Source organism: Notamacropus eugenii, chromosome 1, assembly GCF_028372415.1.
Source record: "Notamacropus eugenii isolate mMacEug1 chromosome 1, mMacEug1.pri_v2, whole genome shotgun sequence".
NCBI classification, from domain to species: Eukaryota; Metazoa; Chordata; class Mammalia; order Diprotodontia; family Macropodidae; genus Notamacropus; species Notamacropus eugenii.
The window spans coordinates 374,814,892-374,829,038 of record NC_092872.1 but is presented as its reverse complement, the minus strand read 5'-3'; the positions used below and the strand labels follow the sequence as shown (position 1 = coordinate 374,829,038).

At 36.5% G+C, this 14,147-nt stretch overlaps 1 protein-coding gene across 1 annotated transcript in view; it reads left to right on the top strand.

Moving 5' to 3' along the window:
• PRELID2 (PRELI domain containing 2) overlaps window positions 1-13,947 on the top strand; it is an 89,084-nt gene extending 75,137 nt beyond the window's left edge. Inside the window, exons 6-7 of the mRNA XM_072630647.1 lie at window positions 8,753-8,818; window positions 10,361-13,947. Of these exons, the coding sequence (XP_072486748.1) occupies window positions 8,753-8,812 (60 nt within the window). The 3' untranslated portion in view covers window positions 8,813-8,818; window positions 10,361-13,947. The remainder of the gene's footprint in view (window positions 1-8,752; window positions 8,819-10,360) is intronic.
• Window positions 13,948-14,147: the final 200 nt, after the last annotated feature.

Here is a 14,147-nt window from a genome sequence, read left to right as displayed (position 1 = left end):
ACTGTCTGTGTGACCTTTAGCAAAGGGCATAAGCTCTTTGGATTTCAGTGTCCTCATCTATGAAATGAGGTTGTTGGACTGGATGACACATGAGGTTTCTTCTAACTTCAGTAAAATCATAATCTGGTGTCTCATCATGATATGGATGAGATCTTTTAGATTCTCAAAGAGTATACCAATTGATCCCAAACCCTGGACTGAAGGAAGGGTTCCCCATGTGGTCCTGGTGATGAATGATATTTGTCTGAGGATTGGTCTGTGTAAATTTGTGGAAGCATATTATTAAAAATTGGTTACCAAATGATGATTTTTTGGGGGGAGGAGGGAAACACAGCACCTCAGGAAAGACTGCATTACAAAATTTTACATCTTTTGAAATACTGAAATAAATAAGCCTTATTTTCATGCCTTTATTACTCTGTCTAACATAGTTTTTAGAATATGAGGTTAGCCACATTTTTGCTCATTTTGGGGGGAAATAAAATACTCTGAAGATAGAATTAAATTCATCTTAATTATTGATTCCCTCTATGAATATGTTCATATGCTAGGGTAATTTGCTCTAGTTAGGTTTAATGAAGACAATTTTAAATTGATGTCAGATTCTACCCTGAAACTTCCCTCAGCACATGGGCCCTCCTTTTCCTGGAATAACCCACCAGCTTCCTCCCTTGTGGCCTATTCACCACAGAATATCCTTCCATAAGGCCCATTCCCCCTTCTCCAGCTGGTAAGTTCCTTTTTATTCAGGGGCTGTGTACTACCTGCCTTCATTTTTCTTCTAGCCCTGACTTCATCTGGACTTCAAAAACCTTGGTTCCATTCAGAGCGCCTTAATTTCCTGCCTACTTTTCTGTGTTGTCTTCTATTGATAGTCCCTGCTTCTTGAGGTCAGGGATTATCTTTTTGTTTGAGACAGCTAGGTGGCACAGTGGATAGAGAGCTGGGCCTGGAGTCAAGAAGAGCTGAGTTCAAATCTAACCTCAGATACTTACTAGCTGTGTGACCCTGGGCAAGTCACTTAACCTGATTGTCTACATTTACTAATTTGTAAAATGGGGATAATAACAGCAACTACCCCCTGGGTTGTTGTGATTCAGAAGAGATAATAATTATAAAAGCTGGCACATAGCAAACATTATGTAAGTGGTAGTCATCATCATAATTTTCATCATTACTATTACTGTTGCTTATATCACCCACATTTACCACAGTGACTGGCCCATAGTGAGAACTTAATAAATGTTTGTTTTTTCTTCTTTTCTCTTTTCTTATGAACATATACAAATACAATATTAGATTTAAAAAATCACTTCGCTGTGATATAATGTCTTAGGAAAATAATAACAACAAAAATTTTAATAATGACAGTAATGTTTTGGGAAGCTTTAAAATAGTGATTGGGGTTAATTTTACTCCTTTTCTTTCTTCCCCTCCCCCCAATTTACTCCTCTTCTTTCTTAGGATCATAGGAGTAGGGATTCAGAGTTTAAAGGGGTCATTATGAAGACTGGGTTGAACTTTTTTAGGCAAAGAATGACAAGTTAACTTAAAATATTATAGACACATAGAATCTAGAACTGGATGGGATTTCAGAGACCATAGTCCAGTCCTCTTTATTTTACAGATGTGGAGACTTGGGCTCCTGTAGGCTAAATGACTTTCCCAAGGTCATGCTGATAATAGATGACAGAGTTGGGATTTCGACCCAGGTGATGCTATATAGTTACTGTTTTCACCCACTGTATTTTCTACTTTACCTCCCAGAACAGACTCCAATCTAGGTGTGCTTTAATTTGCACACTAGTTATTTTGCCAAAAAGTTGTACCTCAAGCACTTTTTAAAAAAAATTGCAAGCACCTCCTCCAAAGTCCCCATCTAAAGAGGGTTCAGAACAGGCAGGGGGCAGGTCTTCATTTCTCACCATCTATAATGCTTGGATTTGTCTCCATCTTCATCATGCCCCTGGCAAGATGTTTTCTTTTCCCCTACCTCACCCACCTTATGTGTGCTTTCTTTCTCCATTAATAGATGGTAAGCTCCTTGAAGGCAGGGACTGTCTTACTTTTTCTTATATGCACCTCCAGTGCTTTGCTCTGTGCCTACAATGTTGTAGGTACTTAATAAAATGTTAATTGTTTTGTACATGAAATTCCTTTTAAATGTATGAGCTGAGGTGACCATTTAAAAAAAAAAAGAGTCCTGATATGAATTCTTTCTCCTAGAGAAGAATTTCTTTAAAATAGAAATGCAAACTGGGATCTGAATGCCTTTCTTCTATGTCTGTTGAAATCTTTCTCATTCTTCTAAGTCTGCCTCTGATCCCACCTTATCTATTAAGCCTTCCATGACCACCATAACTCATATTGATCTGAACTTCTCTAACTCTTAACAGTACTTGCTAAGACTGCTTATTTCAGCACTAAATCCTCTCCTCTTTTGGATTGTTACTAAACTATTTCAATAGATCTTGTGTCCCCAATAAGACTGTAACCTTCTGAAGGTCAATAACTCATGCAGTGTTCATTTCTCTGTCTCTCTGTCCGTCCCTCCCTCCCTCTCTCTCTCCCTCCCTCCTTCCCTCCCATCCTTCCTCCTTCTCTCTCTGTCTCTGTCTCTGTCTATCTCTCTCTGTCCCTTTTTTTCTCTCCCCCCCAAACCTGTAAAATATGACCTTGAATTATTCAAATCAGATATACAATCTAGTCTACATTCATCAAAAATTATATAGTCCCCTGTTTTAAAGGCAGAGCACTGGTTTTAGTCAGAAGACCTAGGTTCAAGTTTGAATGTTGACACTTTATGATAACTTCATCCTTTGCAAAGAAGAAGAATTGACAAGGAGAATTACTCTTTTGCATATGATTCTGGCCAATAAAAACATTTTTTGATCTGGAGAATAGAAGACTGTGAGAAAAGGGGCAGGGCTATGGTAGCGAACCTGCTTTCAGAAAGGTGGTCATGAGGAATACTTCACCCTAGAGGACCAAACAAGAAGCAATATTTAGAAGTTACAAAGCATCAGATTTAGGCCTTTCTTTATATTAAAGTAGCACATGTTTCTTAATTTCCTAACAATTAGGGCTGTCCCAAAGTACAATGGGCTATTTCCAGGGATAGTGGAACAGTCACTGACCCCTCATTGAAAACTTTGAACCCGATGTTGGATGTGTACTTCAGAATCCATAGTTTATAGAATTTGAGCTGGAAGAGGCCTTAGCAGTCACTGAGTTCAAGTTCCCCATTTTACAGATGAGGAAACTGAGACCCAGGGAGGTTGGGCATGTCATAAATGAGAAATTCTTGTGCAAGTATGGATTGGAGTAGATGGCTTCTAAGTCCCTCACAGAGCTTAGATTTGATGATTTTTGATTGCTATGTGACTCCAGGCAAGGCATTTCACCTCTTTGGGCCCACCTAGAAAATGGAGGTTATAATGCTTGTGCTACCTGCCTGGAAGGGTGGTTATGAGCAACACCATTTACAGACCTTAAAGTACTCTACAGATTTGAACTGTTATTTTTATTATTATCATCATTGGCTTTTACATTAGTGGGCATTGTTCCTGAAAGTACATAATTAGAGACTTTAGCATGATAGGAGACCAAAGATGCTCTCCATTACAATGCTTCTCTGAAATAATTAGCTCCCATGATTATACCATTTATTATTCAGAAGTCCAAGCTCTTAAAGACTAATAACAGTAGGGCAGGTTACTCCCTCTCTAAGCTATGACCAGCAAGAAAGCATTATTCCAGAGGGGTCTTATGCACCAATTTGTTATCATAGTGATAATTAAGTGAACATTTCCATTTTGTTTAAGAGTTCCCTTCAGAAATACTTCTAAAAGACTGCTTTTGAAATCCTATGGCTCCTCATTGGATTTAATGGTCCTGCTGGGGATTTCCTAGATAAATCATGGTTTTCTCAAGCAAGCGTCATGTTGATACTTATGAAAAGCGTTTTAACCTGGATTTAGCTGACTTTAGTTCCCAACTTCCCTGATCTTTCTTTTAAGCTGCCTTGGAGTTTTCAGTAATGATCAGTTATAGCTTAGGGACTCTTAAAATGGGAAGCTTGTAAAGTGTTTTTGCATCTTAAAAGCTCTGCAGTTCTTTCAGGAGGGTATATTTTGGCAAATGCTGCTCTGCAGCATTAGGGAAATGAGTTTGTGAGATAGCCCACTTCCATGTTCTTTTGCAAATGGAGAAAGATTGCTTTGTCATAAAACAAAAAATCCTCCAAGGGGGAGGAGAATAATAAAATCAAATTGTTTTATGGTTTGTCAGTCCAAGAAGCTTTTAAGCCATCTATATAAAGGAAGATGTTTTAATGGGGCATCAATATTTGTTCTGTATTGGAAGTGCAGCACCATATTATAAAGGGTATGATTTAGTACCCTTAAGTTGGATCTCCTTAGATAGGGATTTAGGTATTTGAACTTTATTTGAAAGAATGCTATTGAGTGAATGTTTACCTTTGACCATTTCAGTGCAACAAGTATTTACTCATGATGTAAGAGTCATTGTACTAGGCATTGGAGATACAAAAGCAAAAACAAAACTGTCCCTGTCTTCACATCTGTCACATACTGGAGGGATGTGGTGGGATACAACATAGAACATAGAATCTTAGATTTAAGAGACGAAAAGAAACTTAGAGGTCTTTTATTTCAACCCCCTCCTTTTACAGATGAGGAAATTGAGTGTCACAGAGAACTTTTAAGTACCTTCTCCAATGTCACATATAGCAAGTGATGGAGGTGGCATTTGAACCCAGGTCCTTTGACTCCACATCCAGTGTTCTTATCCCTGTATTAGACCGACAATTTGGTGAGGGGAGAGCATTAATGATAGAAGTTTGTTGGTCTGGTATGAGGGAAGGCACCTTTCAATAGGTGAACTGACCCTTGAAGGAAGCTAAGGATGCTCTGTTGGGGAGATGAAGGAAAGTGTATACCATGCATAGGGAAAAGACTAAGAAAAGCCAAAAATATGCAAGATGGGATGAGAAATTCAAGGAACATCTAGTAAGTCAGTCATAATAAAATGCAGTACGTGAGGAGAGTTAGATGAATTATAGGTAGAATGGTTGAAGCCAGGTCGTAGAGAGTCTCCAAATTTCGTGACAGATTGAAGAGTTTGCATTTTATCTTAGAGGTCATAGGGAGCCACTTAAGGTTTCTGAGCAAGGGAATTCTGTAGTCATATTTTTATATTTCTCCTTGAAAAGATCCTATGCAATGACTTGCCCTACTCTAATAAAGTTTTTTAAAAATAGATTTGGTCTCTACTTGCCCAACCCTTCTGCTTAAAAGACTGAAATGCTGGTAGAAAGGAGAAAAAAGAGAAAAAATCAGCTGTCCTATTGTGAACATAATTGATTCAATAAATAATGTTTTTTAATTCCCAAGGCAAACCTAAGAGTCTTCACTTACGTGAATTAGTGTTCTGTTCTGTAAATGGCAGCCTTCTTTATTTAGACAGATGGGCACAGTTTACCCCTTTCTTACTTTCTGTGGAAGAAGCATGCTTTCTTTTTTCTTTTTTAAAGAAAGATCATCTAAATTTATGTGTATAATTTTAAAAAAAGGGACTTAAAAAGTTTTTGGGAAATTAGTATTGTCTTTATCAAACTTTTAACAGCACACATAGTTGTCTCTGTATAATAGTTTTTTTTTTTTTTTAGGGGCCAAGTAGAGCAGTGCCTACTGCCCCCAAATTGGAGTTGTCTAAAAGTTATGGGTCCAGACCTGAATGAGAACTGAGAGAATTTTCTCCCCACTGGAAATTTTACTTTATTCTCTCCCATTTCTATTTGTTTTGGAAGGAGGCTGACCCAGGGTCTTCATGATGTATACTATGTTTTAGCATTTATTTTAGAGAATATCCCCAAATTCCTGGTAATGGCACTTATTTAACCAGAAGGTTCTATAACTGGCACTGGGTCTTGCCAATAAAGTAATTAATGTTCTTAGAGATGGGCATATAAGTTGCCCCATTGCCTTATGGATCATTCAAGAAATTTGTTCAGTATTATGTCCAGTTGAATTTCCTGGATCCTTTGATCTTTCCAGAGTCTAAATCACTAGGATAGAATAAACCTTCAAACAGTAAGCATTTATTAAGCACCTGTTCCATTTGAGGTGTTGTGCTAAATGCTGGGGATTAAAAATTTTTTTTTAAATGTTTCTGCCCTCAAGGCACTAGCATTCTACAAGGGAAAGGGTTCACTTTTTCTTTGTATTCCCCAGTGTGCCTAACATGGAGTAGATACTTAACACTTGCTTGTTGATTGATAGATCCATAACCCTTGGCCATCATCTCCCTAGTTTCTAGGATACTCAAATTAGAAAATTTCTTTGAGGATTTAATGCTTTCTTCTTTAATTCCAGCTATCCTGATTGGTTGCTGCCTCAGGTGCCCACTACAACTTGGCAAGGCTCTAATCATTCTTCACTTCACTCCCAGGCCATCTCCTTACCCACCAGAATGCTACCTTGAATCATCCTTCACAACTTTTCTCCCTCCTCCTTCCCCTGCTTAGAGCCATAATCATACCACCTCTTCTTGGTTCTAGAATAGATATGTCAAATTGTTTCCCTATGACACCACTCAGCATCTGTGTAACTTTCCAAACCAAAATATCCCCACCTGGATACCACTCCCCTGTATCCTTGCCTCTCTTTATAAGTACAAAAATTCCTTGAAGACAGGGATTGCCTTCATTTTTGTATTTGTATTTCTAGTACTTAGCACTCATCATAGGTCTTGAGATGTAAGCTTGATAATTACTTTTTCATTCATTCATTCGTTTGTAGTTTCTTCTGAGTCATACCTTTTTAAATGTACCCTTAATTCTCCCAATAAAGGAGAAGCATCTGATCTTTCCTTCTTTTCCCTGCATCTAGCCTTTGACTTCCTCAGGGCCTAATTTTAATTATATTGTCATTTATACTTGTTTGTCTCTGACAAATGCTTTCTGTGTGGCTCGGACAAATCACTTAATCTGGTGCTCTAGACTAGTCTCTAAGACTATACGTTTCAGAGAAGGTGTGGCAGCCTGCAATGGGAGGAATTGGCTTCCCTGGGAGGTTTAGTCTCTATCTCTTCAGTTTATAATCTTTTTATTTTCTCCTGTTAGAGGTCCTTCTCTTACTCTACTGATTCATGGCCTTGTGGTAACTGTACCAAGAAAGAAGTGGTGCTAGCCAGGTAGGCTGTTTGTATATTTGTACTCCCTGCATTGGACAGTGAAGTACAGCTCTGTCAGGCATCTCCCTGTGATGGAATTTGTTTTTTTTCACTGATCTTCTTTATCTGATTCTTAGAGAAGAATGTTAAATTTAAAAGATGCTTTAGAGAAAATCTATTCTAATGACCTCATTTGCTGTAGAGGGAAACTGAGGCTCTGAGAAGTGATTTGCCCCTAGCTTCATGTAGCCAGTTAGTTGTCTGCCATGCAGACAAAACACAGTTTATCTGATTCCCAGGACAAAGTTCTCTTTGCTTCAAACACTACACTATTCCTCTTTTCCTTGATGCTTTCGCTAAGGTAGCTATGTGCTCTTTGTATTTTCTAGGACACATCTCCTTAGGGAGGTAAGTCTAAGTGGGCAGAGATTTATAGTTTTGTTTTATAGTTAGGATGTTTGCAACAGCTGTTGTTGTGTTTGTCCTTCATGTTTGAAGAGGACCATGACATCATGGAAATGATGACATGACTTGCAGTTGACTTTGATTTGAGTGAGGGGAGGGCTGTGCAAGGTCATCAGCCTTACTTTCTCCTCCACAGCCATCTGAGTTCAGTGGCCAGATATTCATCAGGATGATTGGAGATGGCCCAGGATGCAGTGGGAGACCCAGGCCCTTTTAGGCTAAGGCCTTTTCAGGTGTTCACTTAAAGGGAATAGGCCTTGCCTCTTTAAGAAGTGAGTTAAGGGTTGGTCCCTTTAATTAAAAAGAAAACAAAATAAGACGAAATAAAAATATCAAGATGGGAGGTGAAGACCCTCAGGGTTACTGTTCCAAAGAGAAACAGTTACCACTGACATTCATTCTAAGCCAGGAAGGCACAGAATACAGCCATTAAGTGGAGTTTGGGCAGGGACCTATTGTGGTTGAATGTATAAGCTTCAGAGAAGGAAGGAGGAAAGGAAGGAAGAAAAGAAGGAAGGAAGGAAGAAAGGAACAGTTAGAGGCGAAGGGAGGAAGAGGGGACATTTTCATTGCTTCCATTCCTTCAGTAGCTCTTCCAGCCTCATTACTAGCTGTGTCAGGGTTTCATTTCCTCCCTACCTCTCCCTCATAGGGTCCTTTTGTTCTTTAAGATATACCTTAAATATCATCTTTTACATGACACTTTTCTTGATCTACCTCCAACGCTCTCTCTCCTAAACTACACTGAATTTAACTGTTTCATATGTGTTCCTATTTTTCCACTTGATGTTTTTGCTGCATGTATTTATATATGTACTTGTCCTCCTCCATTACAGTGTGAGCTCCTTGTAGGTACAGATTGTTTCATTCTTTATACCTGTATCCACAGTGTTGAGCACAATGCCTGGCACATAACTTGGTGATGGATTGGAAATTCTATATTTGTGGTATGATGATGAACCTAATTCTTTGAAACTGAAAACATGACTATATATTAATAGCCTTGGACTCCTTGAAGGAAAAGGGTATGATGACTATGAAAGTATATTTATATTAAATATGGCATTCTGATCTTTTTTCCTCATTCTCACAGGGAATTAGAATAATGGAAACTCTTCTGAAAGAACAGTGTGGGATGCCCTTACCTGAATAAAGAATGGTCAGTGAGTCTCAAAACCAAAATCCGAATCACTTTCTGTAGCCTTTTGTGGTAAGGTTTATTGAGCCAGAATTGTAGCCCTGTGCTCTGAAGTCTGCCTCATGTGGGTTGTACTTCATTGCCTGTTTAATATTTTTAGTTTGCGTTGTTCTTAGACAAGATTTCAGATTACAGCTGAATTTGATTGAATAGCAGACAACTTGCTATAGTTCTGCAGCTCTGAACATGCCATGAACCTATAAGAAAATTCTCAAGAAAGCAAAAGACCCACAATGAACTGGGACTCGTGAATTGCTAAAAATAATGAAGGGGGCTTTTAAAACTGTGTTTAGAGCAAGAAGGGGAATGAAGAAGGCCCACTATAGCCTGAGGCAACTGGTATAATGTTAACAGATGACAGAGAAAATAGGGTTATTTAATTCTTGGAGACAGAATATGACTACTTTAAGTGAGCTTGAGTTTCTAGTTCCATATAATAAAGTACATTCCAGAATACTGAAAGAACTTACGGATCTGATTATATAATTATTATAGGCAATCATTCAATGAAAAAGAATTTATTAAGCACCTATTACATGGCAGACAGACACTGTCCTAGGCACTGGGGATACAAATGCAATGTATTAAATAATACCTAATCACAATTCTAACTATTGAGAGATCCTGGAATTGGGCTCTGGAGGTTGCCTCCTCTTTTAGGCTTTCTTGTTCATTTAATACTATTTGTTATGGAGCATAAACAAAATAAATTGGAAGATGTGATTTTTGATCCACTTTATTGTCTTTTGCAACATGTTAGTAGTTTTGATTAAATTTTTGTTAGAGTGTAAACTTGAATGACTTGTTTCAAAATGTTAGTTGTATCCATAATCTTAAACTACTCCTGTTCTCATCTGTAACTGGTGAGGCATGTCCTACTCTTTATCTTACTGCCAGATAATATCACTTTCTACTCTTAAGTACGATGCTCATGTTCTGGGATACTATAGTTTTTAGTTTTGGTCGGACTTATATATCTGATACTCATTTGAACAACCTGACCTACTCTTCGTCAGTATTGGAAGACTGGGAAGTTTAGAAAGCTGTTTCATCATGAGCCAAAATAAAGGTATATAAATCTCACCAAGCAATTTGCCTGTGGCATTGCTACTGACAAATCCATTTGACGTGTTTTTGATTCCTTGTCAGTTTTGAATAAAACAAATAGTCCTGGCATCTGTTTCTTTATGCTTCTGACAGCTGAGAGAACCACTGCTTGTTGGAATTTGATAACATAGCAAGGTCCTACACCATCACTATTATTAAGATCTCAATTGGACCTATCTCTTACTCCTCATTTAACTATTATTATTGGGAAGTTAGACTTAATCAAATGAGGTGTTGATTTTGTATTAAGATCATTACTTGACAGAAACACAATTTTTTCAAGAATGACCCATAGTCATAGAATTCAAGTGACTCTTCAGTTGCTACAGAAAAATAGAACAAATAACTATTGATTAGGTGTGTATTTATTAAAACCTGCTTTCTTTGTCTTACAAGGGGAAGTTGAGTCCATGTCTGCGGTTCCAAGAGAACAGTGCCTTTATAGCCACTGCATTTCCAAAACCGTTCCAGCCATAGAGTGAGGAGGGCTCAAGGATACAACATGGACAACTTGAAGAAAAGACATTAGACTTCTACAAATATTTAAAAGGATACACTTTTCTGGGAGTATGGTTCTTTTTCCATTTGCTAAAAGAAAATGTGACTCTTAGGGATAAGTTATTCAATTTGAATTTTTTTGAATTTTACTTTTTTTTTTACTTTGGAAATGAAAAATTCATGGTGTTTGGGATAATTTTTGCTAATTAGTGATACCTAGAATTGTTTTTATAATTCTCTTATGCCATAAAAGCAATAAGAATTGTTTAAGAAGAAGAGATAGTGGTCTTCTATCTCTGTAGCCATAGGATCATGTGGATTAGTAAATTTAAGTTCAACTCATATATGAACTATGGAATTGTATTTTGAGCCTGAGATGGTCTGGGGATAGTCAGGCTGCTGGATTATGTTAAAAACAAATTACCTTGATAGTGCATATATTATGATGATTTGATATCCTTTTTATAATCCTCAAAAGAAGCACATTTGCTATCTATCCTATAATAAGCATTTCACATTCTGATATTCCAGCTAAATCTATGATGTTTAGTAGAGCGTTAGGTTGAGCATAAAGATACTTGAGTTTTAGTCTTGACTGACTTGGGTCACTTAGCCAGTTTTAGTTTTCTTATCTGTTAAGTGGGTTAAGACTTATCCTACTCACCTGATTGGGTTGTTGGGAAGGAATGAAAGAAGCAAGTCTTTATTGTGTCTTCTATAGTCAGATAATGCTAAGAGCTTTACAAATATTATTTTATCTTCAGATCAACCTTGGAAGGTTATTATTATCCCCATTTTATAGATGAAGAAACTTAGGCACATGGAGTTCAAATGGCTTGCTCAGGGTCACATAGCTAGGAAGTATCTGAGGTTGGATTTGAACTCTGGTCTTATTGACCTGATAGGCTCAGTGCCCTATCTGCTGTGCCGCCTTGATCAAGTCAGATAATTGATGTGAAAGCGCTTTGAAAAGATGAAGGCAATATAATTATTTCTTAAAAACCACAGTCCAGTACTGCTTTATCCAATGAGAGGAAGACAAAGTAAACAAAAATAAATGAAGCATGTTAGTGGTATTCTTAACCAAAGATTTAGAAGATAATTATTTTGAAGTCATCATAGGATAGAAAAATGGATCATCATTGATAAGTCTCAGAAGGTTATTCTTTATTGTTCATATTCAAACCTTCATTTCACTTCGTGCACAATAGATTTTAAAGTTATTGTACTTTTCATGGCAAGCTTTCAATAGTGAACTTTTATTTCTTATATTTGTGTTGCTTGATTTTTGTTTCTCAGGATAATTTTCTCTTTTTTTCTTGCGATATAATTTAGCCTTCTGTTATACTGGAAGGAAAATATGAAGGCCAGAACCTAGAAGTTACTTTGGCTTTTTTATCATTATGCGGTACGTGGACTTTTCAAATGACAGCCTCGTTCAAAAATGAAGATGTGGTAATTTTGCTATTCTAGTGAAGTTGTATCTGATTTGCTTCTTTTCCGAAAGAATTTAAGGTCATTGACAGAGATTATCTTCCTCCCTTTTATATGACCCCTTTGATGAAGTTAGGGATCTTTAGTATTATGTCCATTTTAGAGATAAAAAAAACCAACCTGAAGCACAGAGAAGCAGAATTTCCTTTATAATTGAATTGCTTCAGGCGTTTAAAGGTCAGCCAAAAAACCATTAGTCACTAATAGTCCTTTGCAGAGTTGCTTCTTCTAATTTGCTGGATTTTATCCTTATATGCATTCTCTCCTCAAAGGTCACCTTTATAGTAAGGCGCATTGCTTAGACTTGTGATAATTATTTTTGCCTGCTTATTTCATTTTTGCAGTTATTGGTAGCTTTGTGTGTCAAATCTGTTTTGATATTCCATTTATTTTTTTTTATTGATTATGGCTTATAATTTATTTTAATTCTGTGTACCTGTCATTTTCATGTGATCAGACATCTGAAAGTCCATATTTGGCTGCTCCGTTTTCTCCTCATCTCAAAACTGAGATGAAGGTATAATTTGCAAAAAAATAAGAATAGTTTGGAAAGGTAACAGTTCTTAATAATTGACTTTAGTAACCTTTAGTTTAGTTGGTGAGTTTAGGTCACCAAACAGCAAACTAAAAAAAAAAAATCTATAAAAGTCATCTTTGCTAATCTATTTAATTATATCATGCACATTTCCAGTTGTTTTGGAAGGCTTTGTAATTGATTTAACTGGTCAATAAAGTTTTTAATTCAAAATATGAAAAATACAGAAAATCCCAATTATGAGGAAAGCTGATTTAAGATTTTGTCTTACAGTTGCCTGTTAGTGTTTCACCTTGGTAAAGTTTTATCCATTCAATCATATACTGATGAAAGGTGCTATATTTTAATATAAACTGTATCATATGTTTTATATTCAGTAACACTTTATTTATCTGACACCTTGGCAGAATGAAATGATCCACATAAATGAATTTTACAGATAAGCAAAGCTTGCCATCTTAAGTGGCAATCTTTTAAAATTTCCTGATGGAAATCTTGCCAAAATGTATGACACGCTTCTTAAACAGTGTTCTAAACATAGTTTTAACATCTTGTTGGACAGTATCATGAATATCAAACATTGCACTGTTCTGTAATTCAATGAAACCCTGAGGCTACTATCATGGTATATTAAGGAGTTTATCTCTACATTAAAAAAACCTCAGATTGCAATACTTTTTAAAACTTAACTTGTTTTATATACATACGTACATACATATATATGTATATATACATATATACACACACATATACATGTGTATATATTTTTTCTCTAGAATTTACAGTCAGCTGTCAATTCTTAGGTTTCATTCCTAATATACAGGGGATGTAACCCTAGATAATTAGGAGTGCTATAATCTTATATAAAAATAAGAACCAGTGGTTTCTAACAGACTGATGTACCATCCTATGAACATGAGTATATGGGCATCTTGGCTGGTTTTTGTTGTTGTTATTGTCATTGCCAAGAGACCTTTTTTCATTGTCTTCTTGGTCCTTTTCTATAGTGGGTGTGTATAATTTAGGATCATAGAATAATGAATTTGGAGCTGGAAAAGATCTCAGATGATGGACCAGGTGCTAGCTAGTCCATCCCTGAGGTTAAGTGATTTATTCAATGTCATACATATGTGGTAATTACTATGTAAGTGACTTTCAGATAAGTGTGACATTCTGTAATTTTAATAATTAAATCCATTGGACTACCGTTCAATTGTTTTCTTTAAATGTCTTTTTTAAATACATTCAATAATGTATGGATTAAGATTCAACTGAATATTTCTCATACCAATTCCATTATTTATGTGGTTAGAAGATGCCTGATGAGGTATTTTGATTCAGTGTTAACTGTGATTTAATGGGGGGAAGCTGTCTGTTGAATGCTCTGTGTAACAACCTTGAAAGGAATAATTAATAGAATTACTGTCACTATGAAATAAAGGTGTTTCAATTACTATTTGTGACTTTAATCTTATTTCTTTGGGTATCAAGCCTATTAGCATAGATTTTATATAGGATTCAAATGGCCTTTATCTGCTGCATTTCCCTTTCACATTGTAAGGATGAGTTAGCCACCATGTTCTAATTCCCAGGATTTTAATGGAGAAGCATGTACCAAGCCAAATTGTATTTTCACTCTAATCCTTAGGACAGTAA